Source organism: Hipposideros armiger, unplaced genomic scaffold (assembly GCF_001890085.2).
Source record: "Hipposideros armiger isolate ML-2016 unplaced genomic scaffold, ASM189008v1 scaffold_295, whole genome shotgun sequence".
Taxonomy (NCBI): Eukaryota; Metazoa; Chordata; class Mammalia; order Chiroptera; family Hipposideridae; genus Hipposideros; species Hipposideros armiger.
The window spans coordinates 1,074,844-1,102,175 of NW_017731645.1; the positions used below are offsets into that span (position 1 = coordinate 1,074,844).

Here is a 27,332-nt window from a genome sequence, read left to right on the forward strand (position 1 = left end):
TAAGATGCTGAACAACAGCTCAACCTGGAGCTGGGCTGCTGTGAGTCACCGGGTTGATGAAGTAGGCTGCAGCCCCTGCTGCAGTGGGTTGCCATGGGCTACTGTGTGTAGCCGCAGCCAGCGTGAGTGTCTGGCAGCCAGCGTGAGCGGCCATCCAGTGGCCGGCGACCCATCTGCCTCACCCAGGAAGAAGGCAATGATAATACCAACATGGGCAGTGAAGCGACATCCTCCACAAATAGACTGAAAAACAAAACGACAGCAACTTGTCTGTTCCCCTTCCCCCAATTCCCCAGCACTGTTCCCATTCCCAATTCCCCAATAAAAAATCTTTTTAAAAAAAAATTCAAATGTGGTTAATACCTCGTAGGCATGTAACAATAATAAACAATGGACTGGGGGGTGGTGATGAATATCTGTGAACCCTGTAAATAATTAGACTCGTCGGCTTATAACACATAATGCTTAACATTGTAAAAATTCCCACCTCCTACTTCTGTCTCATTAGCAAAAATAAATAGGTTTGTGTTGGACTAAAGCAAGATTTTGGACTGGTTCAAGGACACACAGGAGCGGGTGCAGGGTCTTGCCAGCTGGTGGGGGTTATCCAGCTTGGTTCTCCTCTTCCCAAAAAAAGGCTGAGAAAACCATTAGCTCAGCACCCTCGAAGTTACACTACTGGTCGTCAGCCAAGGGGCAAGGACAGGAATCGGTCCTCTGAAGTGCCCAGGACATGGCAAAGAACGTATTTCTGCTTCTCCAAAAGTGACAGATGAGGGCACAATGAGACGACAGCAGGTGTCAACGTGAACGTGGCCACAGGCCCAGCCGGGCATCATCTTGCTGACGTCCGCACACCTCACTCTCCTCGTCGTAGTTACAGAACCAAAAAGGACATTATTCCACTTGGTAATGACCACAAATAAGAAGAGAACAGAGCTTGCACTGTAGACGACAGTCAGACTTGCCTGATAACTCAGCGTCCCGAAGCACGCTGGGAGGCAGCTACCTTCCCTGGAGTCCCTGCTCCCCAGGCAGCCTCTAATGGCGGTTACTCCTCCTGTGCAGCCGGCCAACAGGAAAACAACCGCCTGGTCCTGTGACCATCTCACTGTGCATTAAATACACCACCAGTCTGTTTTCATGAACCTGGCTACTGTGATCTGTCCCAGAACCGATCTGCCGTAGGTCTTCAGCTAAAATTGAGTTTCTGAACCTGGGAAGCTCAGGGCCAGAGCCTGAACTGGGGAAAAATGACGGAGCTGATGGTTCTGACCCTGGGAGTCCCTTCCCAGGAAGAGACATGCCCTTGACTGAGCCTCTAAGCATTCTCAGCAGCACATCCTCCACCATGGGGAAAGACACCCTGCTTGGGTTCCACTTCCCTCCCCCGGATAATCCTGGAGAGGCTGATAACAACGTGAAAGCTGCGCCACGGGGCCCAGGAAGCCTGGATCCCTGCTGCCCTCCCTGGACCCTCACCCGGTGAAATCTGCCAGCTAACGACAGGGTCCCGGAGCCCAACACTCCCCTACCCTCCACCACTGCCTTTATTATTATTATTATTATTTTAGCTTTAAAGCACATTGTCATACTATATGTGACTCTCTCTGTATCTCTTTGCACCTAGAAGTAATGCCACAAATAAAGTACTAAATGAGAGAGTTTCAGAGAAAAAAAAGGAACCCAGAATACTCTGGGCCCCTTAAACTCTTCTAGAAAAGTGGAAGGGACAATCATGGAAGTGTTAATATTTACATTGTGTTTAAACCACATTTTAGAAGGTCAAGTTTGCATGTGATTGTGAAATGTATATAAATGGGGAATTATTACAATTCTACCATAATTTACTACTGGACCAAAATAAACTAATAAGATAAATAAATACAGCTGCTCATGGCCAGTTGACTAATATGACCTGAACAGAAATAAAATATTGGATGAGCTGCAGAGGCCAAGTTTAAACTAGATTAGCCACAGAAACTCAGTGTGCTGTTTCAATATAATTAACGTGATGATTTAATGTGTTTTTAGCTCAGAATCGTTGTGAGAGGTTTTTTTGGTTGGTCTTTTTTTTGTAATAACGTAGAAATGAATACATACCCGTCCAAGCTGCAGAGGAATAAAAGGTTGTAATATTTTTGAGTTCTCTTGGCAGAGTAATCCATTCTCATCAATCTCACACTCTGCCGGAGGACATAGGATGTTTTTCTCCCAGTCATTCACAGCCATTATTTAATGTAGGGTAACGGCCACAGTCTTCATTAATATATTAACCTATGGCTCAAAAAGGCCTTGCAGTAAACCAAGTGACGACTCCTCCTGATGGGTTTATATCATTGGGCTTGGACATGTTAACCATCGGAAGCACTGACCTCAGGGATAAGCGTAATGCTAATAACCAACTGAAGAGAGCTAGCCAGCCAGCGAGAAAGAGGAAGACAAGAACCAGCTCACGGGAGACACAAGTTCTTCACGACGGACTCGTTATAAACATACATGTGGATCACATGTTGCAAAATGGGACAAGTGATAAATGTGTTATAAGAAAAAAAATGAGCATGGAATGAGCTCTGGTCAGCTCTGCATTCTAGCATTAAGGGGTTCACTGGCCTGACCCCCTGAATGCTAGCCCAGCAAGGCTCCCTGGAAACCCACAGCCAGGCTGTCACGGGCCCCAGCTTTCTGTCCTATGAGAGGAAGTCATAGTGCTTATAGAAGCCTAACTGGGCTGTTAAGCATGTGACTGTGGATTCTTTCTCTACTTCCACATCAGTCACAGTGCAAGGCTCGTCACATAAGCCCATGGGTCTCCCACTCACTCGCCCTCACGTGCAGCCTGACAGCAAACACAACCCACTCTCAACACGCCCTTGCCTCTTCCTGAGCTTGAAGGTCAACAAAGGACGACCAGATGTTTCTGGGAAACCAGAAATATGAAGAAGAAAGAGCAAGACAAACAAGAAACAGGGAACCAAGAAGCCAGACGTAGCTGTGACCCCATATTGATTAAAAACATGCAGTATGTTTGTACACACACCCACATACGTGTGTGGGCACGTGTGCATATGCTTGTGCATTTCTGCAAACAGGCGCACCCAGATACAGTGTGAATCCCCAGGTGTCGGACGTGATTTTTTTCATTGCTGCATGTTTCCATTTCCATTTTCCAAATCCATCTTCCAATTATGTAAACATATAATGCTTCTGAAATTGTAAGAAATAACTTTTTTTCAAAATAGAAACAAACTAAAACAGTATTTTAAAAACGTAGAGTGATCTGAGATATTGCAGAAAACAGAACACAATTTCAAACAAGACTAAGTAGTGTCCTTAGAGCTACTGGGGAGACAATATATTCATAAACCTAGGATGTTATGAAAAAGGAAACATGAGCACAAGAAACCTCGAGAAGAATGCTGACATTGAAAAAAATCAATAGAAAAGTTGGAAGACAGAGCTGAGGAGAAAGACAAGGAAATGAAAAATATGGGAAACCATAAAAGAATTAAAACATCAATCCCCCCAAAATCCAACATCTAAGCAATAAGTGTCTCAGAAAAAAAGCTTAGAAACTGAGGGGTGAATATTGCTAAAGAGATAATGTGCAGAATTATCAGAACCAAAAGACACAAGTCTTCAGATTTAAAGTTCTCAACACGATAAATGGAAAAGACGGACACCTCAGGGCATCATTTCAGGACACAGAAAGAGACAAGAGTCAGGTTGGCATCTGATTTTTCATAAACGGCGCTAGATGCTAGAAAATAATGAAGCAACATCTTCAAATTTCCGAGGGAGAAAACTATGTTTAGCCTAAAAGTCTGAACCCCACCAGCCCACCAATCAATGTGAGGCAATATAATCACCCTCTGGCCCGCCTATATACACAGAGTTTTCTTCTGGATTCTCCTCCTCCTTCCTGGAAGTTATTCGAGGATGTGAATTGGAGATGGAGGAGAAGGGGACGAAGAGTAACATCTGCCCCTTCCACTTAGGAAGCCCTGCACACCGAGGTCCACCATCCTGGGCTGGCCTCAGCCACCCTGTGGCTAACGGCCAGAAGGACAGTGATGAGCTGCAGGCTTCAGCCACAAAACCAGTAAGCGAGCTGGTCCGAGGCGTTTTCTGTCGGGGAGAGGGCAGAGTAAGAGCACCTAAGTGCGCAATTTCCTGAAAGCGAGTTAATGAAGCTTAAAGGATGTAAAAACTAAATTAATTTTTTAAGCTATTCATCTCCAATATCCATTGTCTAGGCTAAGCATTTTTTCTTTTTTCATGACTTCACTTTTTTAGAGCAGTTTTAGGTTTATGATAAAATTCAGAGGAAGGTACAGAGATTTCCCACAGACCCCTGTCCCCACACACCCACAGCCTCCCCCACCGTCAACATCACTCCCCAGATGGGACATTTGTTAACAAGGATAAACCTACAGGACACGTGAAAATCACACTAAGTCCATCATTTACATTAGGGTTCACTGTACATTCTATGGGTTTGCACAGATTGTTTAATGACATATATATCCATTATTATAAAATCATAAAGAGTAGTTCACTACCCTGACCCCTCTGTGCTCCGCCCCTCAACCCCTCCCCTCCCTGACCCTCCCCACTGACCTTCTTACCATTTCCATAGTGTCTCCTTCTCCAGGATGTCCTACAGCTGGAATCACACAGCACGTGGCCTTTTCAGGTTGGCTTCTGTCACTTAGTCATATGCACTTAAGGTTCCTCCACATCTTTTCATGGCTGATGGCTCACTCCTCTTTAGTGCTGAGTCATATTCCGTTGTCTGGATGGACCAAGTCTGTTTATCCATCACCTGCTGAAGGGCGTTGAGCTCACTTCCAAGTCCTGGTGATCATGAGTGAAGCTGCTGTAAACATCCTCTGCAGGTTTTGTGTGGACATAGTTTTCAGCACCTTTGGGGAAATACCAAGGAGCACGATTGCTGGGTCATGTGGTGAGAGTGTGTTTAGTTCTGTAAGAAACCGCCAAACTGTCTCCAAAGTGGCTGCGCCGTTTGCGTCCCCACCAGCAGTGACTGGGAGTTCCCGTGGCTCCACGTCCTCGCCAGCGTTTGATGGTGTCAGTGTCCCAAATCTGGCTGTTCTGATAGGTGTGTGTGGGGGATCTCGTTGCTTTAATTTGCATTTCCCTGATCACTTATGATGTGGTGCATCTCTTCACATGCCTGCTTGCCACCTGTCTTATTTGGTGAGGCGTCTGTTAAGGTCTTTGCCCATTTTTTAGTCAGGTTGTTTGTTTTCTCATTGTTGAGTTTTAAGAATTCCTTGTATATTTTGGATAATAGTCCTTTACCAGATGTGTCTTTTGCAAATATTTTCTCCCAGTCTGTGGTTTATCTTCTAGTTCTCTTGATACTGTCTTTTTGTAGAGCAGAAGCTTTTAATTTTAATGAAGTTCAGCTTATCAGTTATTTCTTTCATGAAGCAAGTCTTTGGTGTTGTATCTAGAAAGGCATCGCCACACCTAAGGTCATCTAGGTTTTCACCTGTGTTATCTTCTAGGACTTTTCACTTTACAGTTAGGTCTGTGACCCATTGTGAGCTAATTGGCTAAGCTTTTCACAGTGTTTATAGTATAGACAGTTCAAAATTGAAATTGATAAGGTTGATCAGTTCTCAGACAGCCAACTGCACTCCCAAGTTCTTACAGCGTTATTCTCAACAGCCAAGATACGGAAACAACCTAACTGGGCATCCACAGATGAACAAAGAAAGAAAATGTGATGAACACGTACAGTTGAACATTATCCAGCCTTTAAAAAGAACATACACTTATTCTGTTGTATGCTACAACATGGACAAAACCCGAGGACATCATGCCCAGTGAAAGAAGCCAGTCACAGAATGACAAATACTAGGATTCCACTAGCTTAGGACTCTAACATAAACTCATCGACACAGAGAGTAGAAGGTGGCTGCCAGGACTGGGGGAGGGAGAAATGTGGACGTAAAGTTCAACGGATGTAGAGTTTCACTTACGTGAGATAAATAATTCCTAGAGCTCTGCTGTACGATGTCGAGCCTCTAGTTAATGACACTGAATTGTGCACTTAAAAATGAGTTCAGAGTGTGGATCTCACACTCAGTCTTCTCGCTGCAAAACAGGGGGAGGTATGAGGAAACGTGTGGAGGTGACCTTGGTGGTGGAGATGGCATCCCAGGTGTACACATATGTCCAAACTCATCAAATTGTCGACATTAAATGTGTGCATTTTTATACAGCAACTGTACTTCAATAAAGCCGCTAAAAAACAAAAAACAAATAAGGCTACTATCATATACTTAGGCTGAGTTACGTTAGGAAAAGAGATGCATGAGCTTTAGATATCTGATGAAACCTGATAAGCATACTGGGTATTGGTTTTCAGCAGGGCTGAAGTTGTATTTTCAACGTTTAACACCCTGATTTATATTCCTGAAGTTCAGCTATATGTTCCCATGGAATAGGATTGCAAAGGCACCAAAAACAAGTTATTTTTCAAAACAGCACCTGGAAGTTTATCTCAATACCCAACAAGCACTAGTTATGGCGGCAGCATGCTGTGCCATTAAGTAGAATAATTCCTACCATTTACTGAGCAGCAGCGTCAAGCCCAGCATGAAACCCTTCCATCTCTTATCTCGTAGAAGGCTTTGATAAGGAATATTTTAACGGCATCCTCCCCTATCATGAGAGAATTGAAGCTTCTGGAAATGCACAGATGGGGTAACCAAATGATTGACTACATTAACTTATTAAATACACTTCCTTGGTATTATCAGTTCAGAGGCTCGAGTGAATCCGACAAGGACGACTATTTTGATGTTGGTGTAACTAATATTTTACTGTTTATCTTGACGCTAGTTGACCCGTGGATTTGGTTGTTTTTTGAGGCCCTGTGGGAACATCAGAGTAGTTCTGCCTTCTCCTGAATGGGGTGGGGCGGGGTGGGGGGAGGCTCCTGCCTACTTAATTTTAAAGGCCCTGTGACCAGATGGGCCAAGAACTATTGTAAAACCTTTAGATGTAGGGGCTGTGCACAACAGAGCCGTCTTTACATCATTAAACATGGAATTTGATGCCAGCAGGCCATCCGTACCCAGTCTGATTTTCTCTGTGACATTATGATAAAGGCATAAGGTGCATTAAAAGCTTCGGATCTATATTGAGGTCGTAAAATGTGGCCCACAGACAGTTCCTGTCCAGGGATTCCTATGCCAGAAAGAGATCAATAAATGCTGCGAGAAGTTCTACAGCCTTTCCAACCAACTACTCTGTCAAGTGCAAGCGAGCGCTCACTACCAGACCCTGCAGTGCTCCCTTAGCTCTACACAATTTACAATTTACTCAAATAACATAACTTGTTTTCTATTTATTTTCTTGGGGAAATTAATCAAGAAATATTGCACTTGGTCGAATGCTGGCTCAAAGCACAGTAAATACCCTGTGTTAGGATAGACTGTCTCATGCAAGAACATTAACGGGAAATAAACCACATCTAAGACCGCCCTGCGTGAATACAGAACTGCCTGACAGTAAAGCCCTTCACAGAAACAGCAGAAACAAAGACAGTAACAAAAAGTAAAGAGAAACCTTACGTAACTAACAAAATAGCTTATCTTTTATCAAGAAGGTAAGTGCGCCTGTGTCGAAATGTAACGTCCTACCCTTAATTCATGAGCATTTAGGTAATACGCACTGCAAACGGGGGGGGAGCCTCTCTAGGTAATACACGAGCACACCAAAAATGGGGAGCACGCAGAGGAAGAGCAGGAAGACCTAATGAAAATTAATGATGCACCTGAAACAGAGCCAGAAGGAGACAACGGCACTTTATGTTCCTCGGATGAAGCTTAAGAGCTGACCGGCGGGCCCCGCCCAGCAACGAAGATTTTGTAGGGACTCTGGTAATCGGGGAGGAGATCGATAGCTATAACAAAAGCCACAGCATTAATAAAACAGGGATCAGTGACACCGACAAATATATTTACAGACCATTGCCTCAACTTGAGGCCCACAGAGGCCCAGATGTATCACTGCTTTCAAATTTATTTATAGATCCATGTCTTACAGTGATAAACAGTTGGCCTGTAAACTAAAAACACTGAAAACCACAACATATAACTATGCCTTTTTCTACTTTTCTTTGTCGGGCAAGAGATGTCAGCACAGGTCTGTGACCCAGGGACATCTCCTTAGTCATCCGGTGCACGGTGTCAAATGGTGAGCTTACCCGACAGCTGACGTCTAATAAACAATGGACTGGAGGCCCTGTTGACAAGCTCAGCTAAGGGCCAAGTTTCACTAGAAGCTTCTCCCACCGAAACGTCCTTCTCCAAGTGTCGTCTGAGCCCTGCTACAGTTCACTACTGCCTGAGCCCCACCTGGGCCCTCTGAGCCCCACCTGGGCCCTGCGGCTCTTGGCTCCACTGCTCCATAGACAGGTCACCTACCAAAAGGAGCAGAGTGGATGTGGTGGGTCTGAAAGTTCATTTCTGCCCCAACTCGATCTGGCTAAGGCGTTCACTGAGCCATTTGTTCACTCATTTGTTCATTTGCCCAACACATACTTGAGGGCCTACTGTGTGCCAGGACTGGGCCCTGGGGGTGGGAGGGGAGCCGTGAGCAAGCAGCTGAAGAAGACAGAGTCTGAGTTCTTTCCTCAGCACACAGTCCAGTGTGGGGGTCAGAGGTAACCACAGAATTCCCATAGATGAGGGTTACAGTAGGAGTGGCTAACCGCCTCAGGGAAACTGTCTCTGAGCAAAGTAGGGGTTGGTCAAGCAGAAAAGGGGGGAGTGCTCCAGCCACAGGACACATGAGGGGTCAGGGAGTGTGAGACCCAGTGTCCTACAAAACTCAGGATCCGTTGGGGGTGGGACAGCCCCAGCTGGGCTGAGGTGAGTGTGAAGGGGTCTCGCATCCCAGGCAAGGCTGCCCTGCTGGTTTGCAGGCCACAGGGAGCCACTGAAAGATCGGAAGCAGGACAATGGCACGGAGAGGTTTAGGCTTAGAGCCAGAGCTCCGGCAGCCAGGGGACTGCAGAGGACAAAGGGAGGGCCCGGCTGTGGCTGCACTGGGACTGTGGCTACAGGGACACAAAGAAAGAGACTGGGCAGCGCCCAGGTCTGACCAGTGGTGGCTGGCTGGTGAAGGACGCTGAGGAAGGGTTTGGGTGACCTCGCAGCCAGGGCCTCCCACTCCCAGGGCACCGCTGTGCTGGCCTCTCACCTGGCAGATGGGCAAAAATGAAAACCCAAGACCAGTCAGTGAGGGAGCGGGCATGGGGCACCTGAGCAGGCGCTGGAAATGCAACATTCCCTGTGAACGAAAACAAAATATTTATACACCTTCCCTAAGCAACTTCTAGGGTGATAGCCTTGGGAAACGCTTGCACAGTGCTGCAAACACACACACACACACACACACACACACACACACACACACACACATACACACACAGAGGGATGTTTGCTATAGCATTTTAGTAGTGCAAAAATTATATATGCTTTTAAAAGGAAACAAATATTCTCCATTAGCAGATGGGTTACGTAAATTATGCTCATAAAGCCATTGAGAAGAGCTAGGGGTCCAGAATCAGTGATTCCCATATGTCCATGTGCCCAAAGATGCCACTCCTGACACGATGGGTCTGGGGAGGCCCTGAGACACCACTTGCTAACAGGCGCCCAGCTAACAGGCTGCTGCCAGGACCCAGATCACTGACGTGGAGCGAGACCCAAGCTGTACCACCCAGAGCGAGGCGGAAACTGCAAACTGTGCCTTCTTTTTGTACAAAATAACAGTAACATCTGCGTTAACATCTGCGTTACAAACCTGGGCGGCTGTGTGCTTCTGGAAGGAAGAGCTTTTGGAGGACCTCTCCTTTCTACATTACACAGATAACTAGAATATTTCCATTTTTATGGTGTGGAGAATTAGTTTTGTATCAGAAAAAAACCCCACTATTTTAAAATATCAATCAATAAATGGATGCATTGAAACAAACAAACAAAAAAGTCTGTGAAGCTGGGTTATGGACTGAATGTTTGTGTCCCCAAATTCATACATTAAACCCTAGTCCCCCAAGGTGACGGTGTTAGGAGGTGGGGCCTTTGGGAGGTGATTGGGTGATGGGGGTGGAGCCCTCAGGATGGGATCAGTGCCCTGATAAGGGTACCCCCTCCCTCTCCCTCCACCCATGAGGACACAGCCCCCCAGACACAGAATCTGGTGCCTTCATCTCAGAAGTCCAGCCTCTAGAACCATAGGAGTAAACGTCTGCTGGTTAAGCCGCAGTTTGTGGTATTATTATAGCAGCCCTAACAAACTAAGACACTGAGTTAAAAGGTCACACTTTAAATTGTATGTCATATTACTCTTAATAGATCATTCATGCTATTATTTTTAAAGAGCTGTCAGGCAAAGCCCCAATCAACAATTCTTCCCAGCTGGGGGACAAGTGTCTGATGCAAGAGCCTCTGTCTGCGCATCAGTCCTGACCGCCTGGGTCAGCCCTGCAAGCAGCAGGGTGACCTTTCCTGAATGCAGATCCACGTAGGTAACTTCCCCCAACTCTTACTGGCCGCTCCCCTTGCAGCACCGGCTTCCCGCTGCTCCCAGAAGAAACACAAAACAGAGCACAGCCATACCTTTCCCACCTGGCCCCTGCCAGCCTCTTCAAGCCCATGTCTTGCAGGCACAGGCACACACAGGAACACACACACACTCACACGCTTGAGCACACCAGCACTCCAGCCCTACTACTTGCCACGTGCCCTACTGCACACACTTCAGCCCCCGAGTCATCAACGCTCTTTTATGTTTGCAGCCAGACATGGTAGTGTCTTATTTTCCCACCCAGCCCTTTCGCCAGGACTGGAGAAACAGAACTTCCTCTCCACCAGCTGCCCAATGCCTGGGGGGAAGGGAAGGACAGCTGGGGGAGGGGTCCTGGGGAATGGGCCTGGGGAGGCACCTGGGGGGGTGCCTGAGCAGTTTGCAGGCTTGGAGGTACAGGGCACCTCTAGGTGAGAAGCAGCCAGAATAACTGCCAAAGGCCTCTTTCACATTGGGCTCTGGGGACGAAAAATATCCCCAAGATTTGCCCACATCGATCGCTCCCCCACAAAGTCTTAGAAGTCGTGACTTCAGAGCCAAGAAAATCCCGCCCTGAGGAAGCCAGAGCGGACACAGCATCAGGGGTCCGAGCGTGAGCAGGCAGAGGACTGGCGGGAGCCCCCCGATCACGAGGGCGCTGACGTTTACTGAGCAGCTGTGTGCCAGGGCCCTTCTCTGCACTCCGCGTGAAGAAAGGAATTTTGTCCATTTGGTTCCTGTTAAATGGGGTAGTAGCAAGGGGGACTGCCTCCCTCTCCTCAATTACCCCCAGAGAAATTACCGAATGAGAGCGACGCAAGGGCTCCAGGGTGTGACAACAGCAGTGAGATCCCTGGGGAGACCTGGGGCTCGGGGTGGGGGCGCCAGGCTGTGGACACGGGCCGAGGCGCGCTTGCCGTTCCTGCTCTTGCGTCTCCCCTGCACAGCCCTGCACGCTGGTCCCCAGCCCCTCGGGGCGGAAATCGTTGGGGGGTACCAAGGAACGCGTGGGTGGGCCAGTGCCCCGGCACCCCTCTTCCTGCTCCTCACCCCCAGACAGCTGGGAGTCCCTCCCTCTCCTGCCGCTTCTCCGCGGGGACGTAGGAGACAGTGGTCCGGGCAGGCGGGCGGCGCCTGAGCGCTCCACGCTGGACCTTGCTGGGCAGGCTCGGCCCTCACCTCAGCCTTTGAAATCGAGGTGCGGGCTCCTGGAGGGTTGGCTCCCGGGGCTGCCAGAGAGATTCTGTGCCGGTGCCTGCCTAGCTCCTGGTGGTAACCAGCAGCCCTCGGAGTTCCTTGACTTGGAGACGCATCGCCCCCATCTCTGCGTCCCTTGTCACGAGGCCTTCTCCCTGCGCGAGTCCAAACTTCCCTCTCACGGCAACGCCTGTCATTGCATTTAGGGCCCGTCATTGCATTTAGGGCCCGTTCCCACCCAGGAAGGCCTCCTCTTAACTTGATTACATTGGCAAGGGCCCTAATCCCAAAAGAGGTCACGTTCACATGACCTTGGGGGACACTAATCATCCCGGCGCAGTCTATCCACAGGGGAGTAAGTCGGGGAACAGCAACCCAGGCGAGACCAGCGACCCCGATACAGAAGGAGGTGAGGCACCAGAGGCCTCTTGAGGCCTGAGGCTGAGCGCAAAACCAAGTCTCAGAACAGTCGGCTCAGCATGGAAACTCCCGGGGAAATACACGCAGGAAACAACACGACACACCTTCACGTGGGACATGTGCACACCCAAGTAAATGCACACACGTCTGAAAAGATTCACGCCCTGGTGACAAGTGCGGTTACTTCTGTGACGGGCGTGAAGAGCCTCTTGACCACAACCTGTAGGGTTTTCATTTATTAAATGAGCACGCATTTGCGTACTCCCCACGAAGGCAAAGCAGGCGCGCTTGCTACTGTGCGGTCCCCTGCGCTGCCGCCCAGTCGCCAGCAGGGGGCGCCGCCCCGCCCCGCCCCGCCCCGTGCAGCACGGAAGTCCCGCCCCGGACGGAAGTCAGCGTCGCTGCGTCCCGGAAGATGGCGGCGCCCATGAGTGCGGGAGTGTCAGGCGTGCGCGGCCGCCGGCGGCGAGCGGCCGGTAGTAAGCGCGGAGGCGGGCGCGGGGGCGGCGGAGAGGGGGCCCTGAAGCGGCTGAAGCTGGCGGTGGAGGAGTTCGTGCAGGCGACCTCCGAGGAAGGGGCCCCCGGGGGCCGCGAGGGGCCCCGGGCGGGGGGGCGCGTGCGTCCCGGCGGGAGGAAGAGCCGCAGGGAGCTGAGGAAGGAGAAGCGACACCTGAGGAAGGCGCGCCGGCTTCAGAGGACCGGAGGCCCCGCGCACGGCCCAGGCCCGGGCGGCGGAGCCAGGGTAGCGAGCGATCCCCGGGCAGAGGGGGAGGGCGTCCGGCCGCCCCCACGTCGGGCCCCGCGGCCGCCCGCGGCGCCGCCACCTCCCCCGGCCGAGGCCGCCCCGGCCCTCGCCCGGGCCAGGGGGTCCCCCGGGAGGACCGGGCCCTCGGCAGCCGCGGCCGCCGCCGCTCGGAAGCGGGCGCTCCTGGCCGCCAACGAGGAGGAGGACCGCGAGATCCGAAGGCTGGAGCGCCGCCTCGGCCTGAGCAAGCGCAGAAGGAAGGGCGACGCCAGCTCCGTGCCGCTTAGCTTCGCCCGCGACGGACTCGACTACCTCCTGGGAGCCCTGGGGTCGGGGGACGGCAGCGGCTTGTGCGACAGCAGCGGCGACGAGGAGGCGGAGGGCGCCGCCCGGACGCTGCCCGAGAGCGACTTGGGGAGCGACTCGGAGGACGAGTGGGGGGAGGAGGACGAGCCGCCGGTAGAAGCGGGAGCGCGGAGCGAGGAGGAGGAGGAGGAAGCACAGGAAGAAAAGCGAGACGCCGAGGAAGCGGGAGGGACAGCGAAGGAGAAGAGGCGGGGGAAGAGAGTCCGCTTCGCAGAGGAGGAAGAAAGGAGTGAAAATGCCTCGGAGGGCGTGGGCACAGCGCCTCAGGTATGGTGTGAGCAGCCTGGGGCCCCTGAGATGTCCCTCAAAATAACGGGGACGGCGCGGCGTTGGGGCGGCCCGTTGAAGTATTGATAATGGTGTGGGCTGAGTATGGGTAAATCGGTTCTTCTGTCTACTTTTATGTTTATACGTTCCCGTAGTGAGCAGTTCAGGGAGAAAACGCCTCTTTTTATCCCAGCATTCCCGGCATTGATAATCTGGGAGACAGTGAGCTGCGGATCGATTTTGATTCTATCATGTAAATTTGGATGTTAGTTTTGAACACTCTTGAAATGGCTTGAGAGCACTGCCCCTCCAAAACGGGGGGTACATTTAATTTAGGTGTTTGCGTACAGCCGTGCCCGCCGGAAACTAAGCCCGGACTGACGTGTGGAATACAGGGCTCTGTCGGCAGACCCTGGGGGGGCACGGCCAGGTCTGAAGAAAGGCCGAGGGAGACGTGTTGACACTAATGTAGGTGGTGACACCCGCAGACTGCTGGGTGGAGCATGTCCAGGACTGTCCGGGGCACTCGGCAAAGGCCTGAGGTCTGTTGAGCAGCCATGGTCAGTAGTTACAGCTTCTGCCACTTTGGGGGAAGTTAGCATGTAAAGGCGAGTAGAGCGAAGGAAAAAGTGGGATTTGTTCGATGTACATTTTTGGTAATTTATTTTTGTCTTTTCAAGCAGAGTCTTTGTGAAAATGGTGACAAGTACATCCCACCTTGTATGAGGCGGACCGAGGAGACAGTGGATGCCCAGAAAAGGGAAGAGCAGGAACGGCTAAAGAGGCAGGTCCAAGGCTTAATTAACAGGTAACCTCGCAACGTCGTTACGTCGCGTCCCTTAAAGACATTTCATATTTCTGAAAATACAGAAGCTATCCCAGGAATTAAACCAGAAGTGAGGCGGTGGGGCCGTGGCCATGATTGGCCCCTTTCTGGTCCCACCTTGACGTAGCTGGACCTGGACGAGGAGGTTGCCCGTATTTACTCTTTGGTACTTTGAACCCTTGAGCTCGAGAGCTGCGCCGGCGCCCACATGGATATGCTGACAAGTCCCAGAGCAGGGGTAGCAGGCTGCGCTCCTCCCTGCGGGGGCAAGTGAGGGCCCCCACGGTGAACCTCCGTCCCCCTTGCTCATTCCTCATCTGCGTCTCGCACCAGAGCCCGGGGTCCCCGGGAGCCCCACAGCCAAGACAGAACCACCCCAGCACTGGATGGTTCTCTCGTGCTGCCCTTTATGGTCACACAAACCACCCTCCCGTTGCTTTTTTAAACATTTATTTTTAATTAAAACACTGTTCTCGTGGTACAGCCTGGATTCTACCGAACAGGCCATTTGGGTGCGCAGTGTCAGCACAGGCACAGATGTGGTGTGCCTAGACGTCCCCTCCCTGTAAACAGTGCAGCCTTTTCTCAGCGTCAGGCCCTGCAGATTTCTCTGCCAGAGGAAAATGGAAGCTAGAAGCTGTTGGGACAGCACATACTGATGTGCAAGGATGGTTCCCTGCGTCTGCCTGGGAACAAGGGTCAGGCACCCGTGGTGCATCGTCGGCAGCCTGTGGTTTTAGAGGGGATCCTGCATGTCCTTTGCTGTGGGGCATTTCAGCTGGAAGGACAATGGATTCCAGAGGAGCGTGTGTTATGTGCGGTATAAGCTGGGTCTGTGGGGCAAGCCGATAAGAACTGTTCACGGGGCCATGTGTACACAAAATAGGACGTGTTGATAGTACTGATAACTTTTTCATTTGTTTTAATTGACCTAAACGTAATTCCTCATTTGAAACGCCATGCGGCCGTCTTTACAATCGTCTGCAGGTTGAGTGAGCCCAACATGGCCTCCATAAGTGGACAGCTGGAGGAGCTGTACATGGCGCACAGCAGGAAGGACATGAACGACACACTGACGGGCATCCTCATGAGCGCCTGCGCCCCGGGCATGGCCGTGCCCAGCCGGCTGGTGATGGAGCATGTACTCTTGATCAGCGTTCTTCACCGCACAGTGGGGATCGAGGTAGGGCTCTGACGGGGTCTAGACGTGCTTGTTTCCGTGACACGCCTCAGAAGGCTCAGTGCAGCTTGGTATCCCGTCGTTCTCGGCCACGTTCCTGGAGCCCTTGGTGTGGGTCAGCTTCTGCTTCTGTGTCTGGACCCTTCGAGCACATTTGTTACCTATTACGTCTCAGATGACCTCCATTTTCTTGGTGTTCCCCATGTTAACACTGGCTTGTCTCAGATGTTCAGAGTGCAGTGGTTAGTGTGGTCTTGCTCCCAAAGCATTCGTACGTTTTTTCATAAGAAGGCCCCCAGAATGCGAGGTGAAACTGGACGCCCAGTGAGGAGCCTTGCGACAGGCCTGGGCTTGGCTGCCAGGTGGCCCAGAGACCTTCCAAGCCCGTGTCCTCGTCTGGGGTGGGGCTACACAGCCCCCTCCTGAGGTCTTTATCGGGATTAAATCAGAGTTTGTGAAGCGCCTAATAGGTGCTGCTGAGTAAACAGTTACCACCGCACTCTGTACTTGGCCCTCTGGGTTAGCTCTGGTTCCGCAGTCACCCACCCCTTCCGGGGTCGTCCTTTGTCGTAACCTCCCGGGTCCATATCCCATTCCCTCAGTGGAGCTGATCCCAGGAGTTTATAGTAAGGAGGGTGGATGGGTGTAAGCCAATGAGGCTTACATTCCCCGGGTGACAGTTATCTTCCGAACCTGTGGGTCCCTTGGATCTTTACATGGTCGTGCCTTAAAGGTGGTCTTTACTTTCTCTGCCTCTGACAGTCCTGCTACCAAGAACAGGCCTCGCGGCAGAGCACTGCAGGTCCGACCTGGTGTAAGTACGCACACTTGATGTCCTTGTCATGGTCACTCCTCACGGTCCCCAATGAGATAAGCAGGGCAGACACTGATTGAGCCCCCTTGGCAGGTGCAGAGAGTGTGTGATGTCCTGAGAGCACAGGAAGTGAAGGGTCTGCAGCTTGTGCTCAGTTCCTGAGCCAGCTCCTGCTGCACTGCTTTTCCATTTGTTTTATTTTTCTATAGCTTGTTCTTCATCATAGTCTTAAAAATCACCCACAGTCCTACAGAGTGGGGCTCTTGCCTTAAAGTGCTCAGACTTGCCAAAATGAATTCTTCGTGCTGTGGGGGATTTTGCCGAGACAGCCGTGTAGTGTGTGGGACGCTGCTGCCCACGTCTAGAGCACGGCTCTGCCACACACCAGCCATCACTCATGACCTCTGCCTCTGTGGTGTGTCCTCTGTAGAGTTGGTGTAGTGACTTTTAAGAGGTCTGGCCCCTGGAAGTGCTTGCTAAAGGTTAGTCCCCAGTAACTTTGCATGAATGGAGAATCTAAGACCTCCTGGTGGGTGACGAGGGACTGGGAACAGAAGAGAGGCACGGGCCCCGAGCCCTCTGGGCGGCAGGACTGTCCTCGGCTGTGTGTGCACTGGCTTTGAGGGAGCCCCTCTGCTGAAGTAAGTAAGGGCTTGGTTTCTAAGAATTGTGCTCATTTTCACAAATGATGCCGAGTCCTGCTCTGCATACCAGCGTAGAGGGGATCGGGATGCTTTCCCAGTGCCTGTGGCGCTGGGACTTCCTTAGTGCCCCGTGGTACTGCGTCAGGCTGGGGGCTTCCTAACCAGATGGTTTTAGCACAGACGGCGTTCGACGCGCTGGTAAAAGCTATAGACCTGGACCGCCCACAGTACACCAGGGACTCACTGGACTTTAAAACGTGAGGTTTCCAGTCCTCTTTGTCACTTACGCCTTCACTGATGGTGTGAAGGACTACCGAAACGACTCGTTCCAGGGAAGTCATTGTGGCACTTTTGCTAATGACACCCCCTGAAACGTCTGCCAGAGGTGATGAGCTCTCCGGATGCTGCTTCCGGAAGCTCCCCATTCTGTCAGCAGAAGCACGTCCTCACAGGGACTCGGAGAGGAAGAAGCGTGTTGGAATTGCTTCTGAGTCACTCAGAAATCAAAAGTCAGGTCTCTGCAGATTTGTGTTAAAATCCCAAGTCAGAGTTACTGTGCATGCTTAGAAAACTTCAGCAACGTGTATGTTCCTCCTATTTTTAAAAGGTATACTAAGTGAATGTCTTATTTTGAAGACATGAAATAGAATCTAAAATATTGACAAATTTTGATGTAATTAAATAATTCCATTCGTGTGTTGAAAACATACCTGAGTATATTTCATGCCTGTATTTTTCTAGATGTCTGCAGAATTCTAATTTTTTTTAGTTCCATATGAACATAATGTAGTAGTCATAATAGGAGAATATATTCTTCAGGTTTGTCTTTAGTGAGGGGCTTGCAGGGGGCGTTTCCAGGTGAGATCTTTTGACTCTCAGGTCTTTATAAACTAAAGAACACTCCCAGTCTCCCCGAGCTGGCCTCCGCAGTCACTCCTCCCATCTGCCTGTCTGCGCCTTCTCTGGAATCTTCCAGCATTTATTTTTGCTGTTTAGCAGTGACTGTCTGTTGGTCTCATCTGCACCCCCGATTCTAACTGCCACTCCTGCTCTCCAGCCAGCCCTGCCTGGCGCCCTGTGGCTCCAGCTGATGACGCCTTAAACTGGTTCTGTGCAGCCGACTCAGCTGCTCTCCCCAGCACCTGTTACCCAGGCTTTCGGTCTTCCCCCTGCAGTGGCTGGCCACACCTGCTGGTCCTGTCACTGGGTCACTCTGTGCCCAGTGTCCCTTTCTGGGGCCGGAATGGCTGCGGTCACTCAGGCCATTTCTCGACTAGACCATCGCCATTACTGCACACGCCACTGTGTCCTGCTTCCGTCTTCTCCCTCCAGGCTCAGCCCGAGCTTGATAAATGAGTGGTCTTCGATGGTAGTACAGTTTAGAGACATAGATGCGTCCTTAACATGTTTAACAGTTTTCTTTTTCCAAGGAGCCAGAATGGCTGCTGGCCCGAAATCCCACCTTGTTGATTTTAAAGACGAGGGGTGTGCTCACAGGGAAGCTTTGAGTGCTGTGCTACCCCGTGTTGGCATTTCTGAGTTCGTGTTCTCGCACAGATAACGCACCGTACACTCAGATTTAACGTTTTGACAATTTATGCCCTGTTGGAGTTCATACCCAGCCATGTGTCTATTCTATGCATTAATTTTAAAAACAGTAATTCTTTCAAGTTTGTTGAAAGAGGAAGGAGGATCCCTGAGAATAACTAACCGACACGATTGTCATGTGTCTGCAGTGATGTTTGGTCTCTTCCTTTGTCCAGGTCGGAGCTCACTTCCTGGAGGCCGTGGTGAGGAAATTTGACGACGTCTATAAAAACGGAAGTGAAGGGAAGGAGTGTGACAACCTGTTTACCATCATTGCCCATTTGTATAACTTCCACGTGGTACAGTCTCTCCTCATCTTCGACGTTTTGAAAAAACTTATTGGGACTTTCACAGAAAAAGATATTGAACTGATCCTGCTGATGCTGAAAAATGTGGGCTTTTCACTGAGAAAAGATGATGCTCTGTCCCTTAAGGAGCTGATCTCTGAGGCCCAGGCCAAAGCCAGCGGGGCGCACGGCCAGTTCCAGGACCAGACCAGGGTACGAGCACGTCGCCACCCGCCTCCTGAGTGCCTGGACGCTCACACACTGACCAGGACTTAAAATAAGTATTTGGGGTAAAAGATACATTTCATTTCCTGGTGCTCCCTGTCATCTGCGTCGTTGGTCTGATGGCTGTGTCATCAGTGTGTGAGCAAACTTATTTCTTTATTAAGAATTCAGGTACTTTGTGAGTTTCAGAATCAGTTTACTTAACACTCATCCATTCAAAAACCTGTTTGCTGCGGGAGGCCGTGTGGCCAGGGGCTCAGGGCCAGCCCACCCGGGTTCGGCTCTGCCGCTTGACAGCACTGTGACCAAGCCTTCCAGGCTTCGGGTCCCCATCAAGGAAATGGGGCTGATCACTGCTCCTGCCTCGCTTGCTGATTGGGGGGCGGGAGGGCATGGGAAGCCCCCTAAGGGAGGTCAGGATGTGGCTTGTGTGAGGAACAAGAAAACGGCTCGTGTGGGGAGCCCCCGGGAGCAGGTCCAAGGCCTCCTCAGGGTGCTTGCAAAGCTCACAAGGAGTGGGGATTTTATTCTAGAGGCGTCTGAAGCGTTCTGAACAGGTCCATGACATGGTCGCGTCGGCTAAGCAGGGAGGGGTCAGGCCGGGAGCTGCCACTGCAGGGGCCGGGGACGGTGGCGGGAGGGTTAGCATAGGAGTTGGGGGGACCAGACTAGGTGTAGGTTGGGGTGCCTGGAGGCAAGAAGGGGTCGGGTCAGCCCAGGTCCCCAGCTCGGGCCTTGCGTGGACAGCAGTACACTCCGGAGGAGACAGACTCAAGGGAAGAGTGGCCCGTTTCTGAAATCCTGAAATGAGAGTCCTTGAGTTTGCTGGGAGGAACCTGTGGGCTGAGCCCTTCAAGGAGGTCCTGGGAGCCGTGAGCTGGGGAGCCTCAAGGTTACGAAGTGCCAACATTGGTGGCATGGCCGAGAGGAGGAAGAATATAAGGAAGGGCTTGGGAGCCAGCCGGAGTGTCCCAAGGAAGAACTCGCCCTCTGTTGAATGCTCAGAGGTCAAGTTTAAAACAGAAGTTGCAGAGACAGGAAGTAGACTCGTGGCTGCATAGAACTGAGGGAGTTGGGGACAAAAGGGTGTGACTGTTAATAGGTTTGGAGTTTCTTTTTGGGGGGTGATGCAAGTGTTCGGAAACTGGTGACAGTTGCACAACCTTGAATGTAATAATTGTACCCTTCAAATGGGTGAGTTTTAGTGTACGTGAGTTATAGCTTAATAAGTTAACATTTGGGGGAATCGCAGAGAAGGATATTTGGGAATTCTCAGTACTGTTCTTGCAACTTCTCTCTAAGTATGATATTATTTCCAGTTTAAAAATTAGAAAAGTCAAAATGCCGAGAGTGGGGAAGAAGTTGAAGATACAGTGGGGGGAGAGGGTGACAGCACAGCCTGGAGAATGGAGCCAGCGGCACGTGGCTGGGTGACGGGGGGTCAGAAGTGGTGGGTGCGGGAGAGGGAGCCTGTGGTTCTGGGCAGTGCCCGGGCCCCAGGGAAGGCCGGGTGATGGATTTATATTAAAATAACTGCAAAGCCCTGAGCCAGCTGGTACGTTAGTGCAGGCTGGGACCATGTCTGACGTGTCATCAGTGATGACCGCATGCACAGAGCTGGTTGATTTCTTCCCAAATTGAAGGCTCTGTTAGGCAACTTGAAATGATGGTTTTCCACTCTTTGTTTTAAGGTCCGCTTTATGCTCGAGACGATGCTGGCCCTGAAGAATAATGACATGCGTAAGATTCCGGGCTATGATCCCGAACCTGTGGAGAAACTGAGGAAGTTACAAAGAGCTTTGGTAAATCACGCTCACTGCTAACTGCTTCTCAGCTTCCGTGTCTGCACAGAGCCCCCATGAGAGTCTAGAGGGTAGTCAGAACTGCGAGTCAGGTGCCCATCTGGTTAGTAAGAGTTCCCAGAGCTCAGATGGAAACTGGGGGGCCGGGGGGGGGTCCCTGTGAGTGGCCCGTGAGGGGGTTCCTGTGAGTTAAGCGTCCCCCACACTTAGCCTTTGCTGTTTGACTCGGCTGCACAGTAGATTCACAATGGAACCCTTGATCACTTTGGAAGAGGGCCGGGGCCAGGGCCCCACCCAGACCAGTGACATTAGCCTGGGGGGCAAGGCACGCACCTGTTGAAGCTCCCCAGGCGGGGCACAGCTGAGACCCACTGACCTCCCAGTCAGGGTGAGTCTGTCAGATCCAGAAAGCCGCCTCCAGCAGGCCCCAGGCCGCTCCTGGTCGCGTTCCTCCCGCCAGCCCGATGGAGCTCCCCTTGTGGCCTCTGAGTCTGAGGCGCACCCCCCCACACACTTGGCATTATTCCAGCCAGGGTAATGTCCGGCTGGCATTGCCTCGTCACAACACCCCTGCACAGAAACGCCATCGTCAGAAACCGAAGGCGGCACGCAGACGGGACCGGCTGCAACGCCCCACCAGCTCCTGTTCTGTCCACCAGGTGCGCGGCGCTGGCTCGGGCCCGGAAACTCAGCTGCGTGTCTCCTGGGAGGGCATCCTGAACGCCCAGCACACTGGGCGCTGGTGGATTGTGGGGTCCGCCTGGAGCGGGGCCCCCATGATTGACAGCTCTCAGCAGAAGGTCCCGCCGAAGCAGCTGGCAGGCACGGTAGGTGACCCCGTGCTCACTGCCACCAGGCATGTCCCCTTGTCCCCACCGTGTCTCACAGGCTTTCCCTGCAGCGGCCACCTAGTATTCTATTTGTTGGATGTTGTGCAGACAGACATGGACTTACTTGAATGACCTTATAGAAATTGCTAGTTTTTTAATACGATTTAATTCCGTTTCTGTTGTTACTTTTTAAAAGATTTGTCTAAAGCTTCAAGACATGTTACATAAAAGACTTAAAAGTTGAATGGAATGTGGGGAACAGAAAGCCAACACTCCTGCTGCAGACAGACCCCAGTCCTTGAGACGCAGACATCGTCCCCAGGAGAGGTGGCTGCTGACCCATTAACCTCAGATTTCAGATTGTCAGAATTCTTTGTATTTATTATTAACTGAAGCCCATGTGTTACTGAGGTTTCCCTTGTTTTCCCCGGAGACCCTTTTTCTGTCGCAGGATCCCACATCACACTGGTCTTGCTGGCTCTTCTAGCTGTGACCTGAGGCTCACAGGCCGCACAACTCACAGCTCCAGGAGGCGTTCTCTCCCGGGGGCTGCCGTTTCTCAGACTGCTTTTCCTCTTTGTGGGGTTGCCCGAGAATAGAGGCTTAGGGTCTACGTCCATATATTTACATATAATTTACACTTATGCTCAAATCAAGCCACAGAATCACACATGATTTTTTAGAAACCAGCTTGAGCCCCGGGTTTCATTGAAACCCACGTGACCCGTACCTCGGCGTCCCTCTTCAGGTCAGCGCGAAGGTGCTGGAACTCGCCCGGAAGCAAAGGATGAACACTGACGTCCGGAGGAACATATTCTGTACAATAATGACGAGTGAAGACTTTTTGGACGCATTTGAGAAGCTTCTAAAGTAAGCGTTTATGAGATCGTTTGACCTGCAGTTTGACTGCTGTTGTTGGAGGATAAGAAGCTGAGTTAGCGTCTTGGCCGGGCTGCCGGGAGGAGCCGGGCTGGTCCCATCCGGTGCCCTGGATGCCAGAAGCCGGTGCTCCTGCCAGCTGGCCACCAGTCGTTCCCGATGAGAGCATTTAGGAGGTGTTTGGATTAAAAGTATTAGGGGACTGGCTGGTAATTCTCAGTGGCTGTCGGTCGTTATGAATTGCTTAAAATCTTCAGCTTAAAGTTGTCTTCTAATCACTTCCAATTTAAGAACTTCTGGTAGTTTCTATAATTAGTTGTAATAAAATTTAAAAAGTACCTGTGTCCTTTTACAAAGCACTACTAACCAAATGAAATACTAATTCATTTTCCTTACTTGCTTCAAATTCAGAATGAGATACAGGGAGATATTACAGGACTACAAACAGTTATCTAAACCCAGCGCTGTACACTGAAAGGGTGGATTTTACTGTGTGTGAATTAGACCATAAGTTTTTGAAAACCTGAGGAAGCCAGTGTGATGGCAAGAGCCTGACTGGGGCCTGCTGTTGAGTGTCAATCCCGTTCCTCGTCTCTTGGGGATCAGTCGCGGGCCTCTGTGGTTGAGGTATCCCCTCCACATGCACCACGTTGTCGGAAGCCCTGAGGTCTGAGAGTTGAGGGCCGGGCCTCTCACTCCTGTCTTGTTCCCGCAACCCCGCCACCCAGCTCCCTGTTAACCAAACGGCCGGAAACGATAGCAGGATGCTGTACTCGGAAGGATTTCTGCCTGAACGTGCGAAAATGTGGCAAGTCGAAGCTTCGTCACCACTCTTTGTGTTCTCTAGGCTTGGACTTAAGGATCAGCAGGAGAGGGAAATCGTTCATGTCCTGGTGGATTGCTGCCTTCAAGAGAAAACGTACAACCCTTTCTACGCGTTCCTGGCTGCCAAGTTTTGTGACTATGAAAGGAGGTTTCAGGTAACTTTGCCAGAAGGCCGCCCGTCACCCACGCTCCGCTGTCCTCTCGGAGCGTCCTGTAGGGCTCAGCCCACCTCGAGTGTGTGCCCCGAGTCAGGAGCTATGTGCGGGGGCCTGGTGACCTGAGGGGCGCCTCTGGCGTCACGCTGCCCCGTCGTTTTCCACGCTCTTTTCTATCTTTTTATTGATTGGAGGGAGATGACAGCAGCCACAGAATCACTGTGCAGCTGTTTCGACAGCTGTACGTGGGGAGGGGAGTGGCTGCTGCTCAAAGCCGTGGCGTTTAGGACCCTACAGATACGTGAGTGGAGTCCCTTCAGACTGTGTTCTTAGTGATTTATTCCAGTGCTTTGTTGCACTTAAACTTTTCTCCTTTTTAATTGTTATATTAGATGACTTTCCAGTTCAGCATATGGGACAAATTTCGGGACTTAGAAAATTTGCCGGCCACTAATTTTTCTAATTTGGTCCGCCTGGTGGGCCACTTGCTGAAGACAAAAGCACTCCCTCTTTCCATCTTAAAGGTTTGTATAACGTGAAATTACTAAAAGCAGTGAAAATGCTCATACAGGGGTTTCTATTTGGTACCTTAAGAAGCACGTTTCCTCAGATTCTGAGAAGCGATTGTGTGGTCTCAGCCGTCAGGGACAACAGCCAGGAGAGCACGCAGTACGAGTCCGCCTGGTAAACGGAGGCACAGTCACTGGTTCTGCTCATCTAAGTGAATCGGGTCCGGGGTTCGGGGTGATGCGCAGGTCCTAGCTGTAAGTCCTGTGCTGGCCTCTGGTGAGTTAGTGGGGGCAGAGGAGCTGGTCTCGGCGCCAAGGTGCAGGGGGCCCTGGCCATAGGCACTGCAGTGCCGGGCGCCCCTCCCTGCCTCGCTTCCACGTTGCATCAAAGCCAAGGGAATGCCGGTGCCCAGTGCTGGTCTGCAGTGCACGGCAAAGCCTGGATGCAGGAGCCAGGGTTCGAGGTGGCACCACTGGGGACGGACTGGGAGAACCTGAGGGTCAGGGAGAGTTCGCGTCCAGGACTTCTTCTGTGCCTTCTCCCTGATTTGCAGGACAGGCTGTAGCTGTGCGCTCCTGTTCACATCTCTCCACTCACCAGAGTACTTAAACTCAGGCTGACCTTGTCTCTCAGGAGCATGGGGTTGGGTTTTGGCTGCTGTACTGAAAATGGAGGTACTGAGCCTCATCCAGCAAGCAGCACCCCCTTATCCGCGGGGGTGCCTGCCAAGACCCCCAGTGGGTACCTGAAACCACGGATAGTACCCAACCCTGTGCATACTATGCTTTTTCCTGTATGCACACACCTATGATGAAGTTTAATTTGTAAGTTAGGCACAGTAAGAGATTAAGAATAATAACTAATAAAATAGAGCAAGTATAATAATATACTGTAATGAAAGTTATGCGAATGTGGTCGCTCTCAAAATACCTTGTTGTCCCGTGCTCACCGCTCTTGTGATATGAGGTGATACAGTGCGTACATGGCGAGGTGACGTGAGGCATTGGGAGCAGCGTTAGGCTGCTCTTGACCTGACTTGACGTCCAAAGGAGGATTGTGTGCCTCCGGCGATCCTGATTCGTCAGCTGTGACAGTGTCAAGGGCTCAATGTCAGGAGCAAATGATGCCGGTGTCTTGGGAAATTGAATCATTTCTGACTGAGGTTGGCCGCGGGCAACTGAAACCGCGGAAAGCGAAACCAAGAACGAGGGGGAACTGCTGCACCACTTTCCAAAAACGCAGTAGGACTGGGTGCCTCTGGCGGTGCAGCCGCAGTGCGGCAGGACCTGGCGGTGTCCTTGAGCTCAGGTGAGCTCGAAGCTGCCCCAGGGCCACCCTCCTTCAAGCGTGCCTATACTCGTGCTGTGCCTGGGCGTCTGCAGGTGCTCCTAGCACCGTCGTGTTTTTAATCTGAGGATAGTGTTGTGCAGTCAGCCTACTTACATCCTTTTGCAGTTCTTTAATTCAACCTGAGTTTGAAATTTATCCATGTTGATGTCCACAATTCTCTGATTCTGTTACTGCTGTATAGTATTACACTGTACAGTATCCTCTCATGTATAGGGGATGTGTATACGTGAATTAGCCTCTCCTAGATCTAAATTCTGTGTGTGTGTGTGTGGTTTAATTGAGGAGTTTATTTAAGGCATGTAGATAATACATGTTTTACTTTTGGAAACTGACTTCCTGATTCCTAAGCTGTACACCCCTGCCAACGGCGTGTAAGGTTCCTGTGGTCCCAGGTCCTGCCAACACTGTTCCTTTTATAAAACTGCAAACACCCTTATTTAAAGGGGAAGGGATAATTTTTTACTCTAATTACTATATTTAGAAATCATTGAAAAAGTTGGCTAAATCAGTGTAACTTTATTTTTCTTTCTGTCCTGGCTCTGTTAGGTGGTTGAATTCAGTGAATTGGACAAACCCAGAGTCCACTTTTTACGAAAAGTGTTATATATGCTGTTAATGGAAACAGAAGTTGAAGACCTTGGTTTAATTTTTGCAAGGTATGTTCCCAGCTTGTTCTGATAACATGGAAAAGAGATGAAGTGAGATTGATTTATAAAAGCAAAGTTGAATGTAGCTTAAATCACATTCAATTTTAATTTTAAGCTAATATGCATTAGATTTGGGGAACATGAAACCCGCCTAATAGCAAACTGATAGCAATTGCTAGGAAGTGGAATGTGTTAAGTTCTTCACTGAGAAGTCTGTGTTTAAAAGAAAAACGAGGTTCTGTCTCCACCTTGGAGACCCCCAGAACTGAGACCAAGGAGAGAGCAGTGAGCTAACCACTGACGCTTTATGCAATCCCTTTCCAGGGTGTCGGACAACCCAAAGCTGGGCGTGCTACGAGAGGGCCTGGCGCTCTTCATCAGACACTTCCTGTTAAAGAGCGAGCAGGCCGCCGGGAGTGCCGAGGACGCCAGCATGCTGAGAGCGAGAGCCGACCTCACCACCAAGGCCCTGCAGGGCCGGGCTTCCCTGAGGATGTAGGGGTGGTGGGGGCTGGGCTGCCAGGTGCCCGTTCAGCCTGGACTCTGCTGACCGTACGAACTTGGCGCAGCTACTTCATGGTCTGCTGTATTTAAAATACTATAATATATTTTGAAATAATTTTGACCCAAGGTAAACACTGTGTGTTTTAAACCATTTTCGTGTGTGTGTGTGTGTGTGTGTGTGTCTGGCGGCGGCGAGGGGGTGGGGGGGAGCAGGGGGCCGGATGGTGTTCTCCTAGTGATGTGACAGGTGTGGGTGTGCACTTGTGTGTGGCTTTCGTTTTCTAATAGAATGGGCCACCAGAGGGTGCAGTTATAAAAAAAATGATGCTTTTTGAAATCTTTTTTATATATTGGTTAAAAGTTCAAAACCCAAATGTGGTACCTGATATTTATTGATTCTTGGAAGTATTTGGAATGCAAGTGTTTTTGGAAAAGTCAACAATTGACGTAAGCCTTGCACAAATTGGTGCAATATATTGGGTTGTCGGAAAAGTCATGATGCATTTTTGCAACAAAAAACATAGAAAAAATACATCATGACTTTTCCAACAACCTAATAGCACGTGTGGGAGCTTTTCACCACCGCTCATCCAAAATTGTGAAACAGTAAAGAATGTTCGTTCCTCCCTGTTCTGTCACTTATACTCATCAGTTCCAAGTC

General features: G+C 50.6%; 1 protein-coding gene across 3 annotated transcripts; it reads left to right on the forward strand.

Moving 5' to 3' along the window:
- The first annotated feature begins 12,610 nt into the window (after window positions 1–12,610).
- Window positions 12,611–26,803, forward strand: NOM1 (nucleolar protein with MIF4G domain 1). 3 transcript variants are annotated; one of them, XM_019659124.1, is made up of 11 exons: window positions 12,612–13,606; window positions 14,287–14,414; window positions 15,420–15,615; window positions 18,834–19,157; window positions 20,861–20,971; window positions 21,631–21,798; window positions 22,550–22,671; window positions 23,528–23,660; window positions 24,053–24,184; window positions 26,067–26,176; window positions 26,492–26,803. In XM_019659124.1, exons 1-11 carry the CDS (start codon window positions 12,644–12,646, stop codon window positions 26,664–26,666), a joined length of 2,562 nt encoding a protein of 853 aa, XP_019514669.1. In that variant the 5' UTR covers window positions 12,612–12,643; the 3' UTR covers window positions 26,667–26,803. The 3 variants fall into 3 exon arrangements, with proteins under 3 accessions (XP_019514671.1, XP_019514669.1, XP_019514670.1); XM_019659125.1 differs by having other exon boundaries at window positions 14,290–14,414; XM_019659126.1 differs by lacking the exon at window positions 24,053–24,184 and having other exon boundaries at window positions 12,611–13,606.
- Window positions 26,804–27,332: the final 529 nt, after the last annotated feature.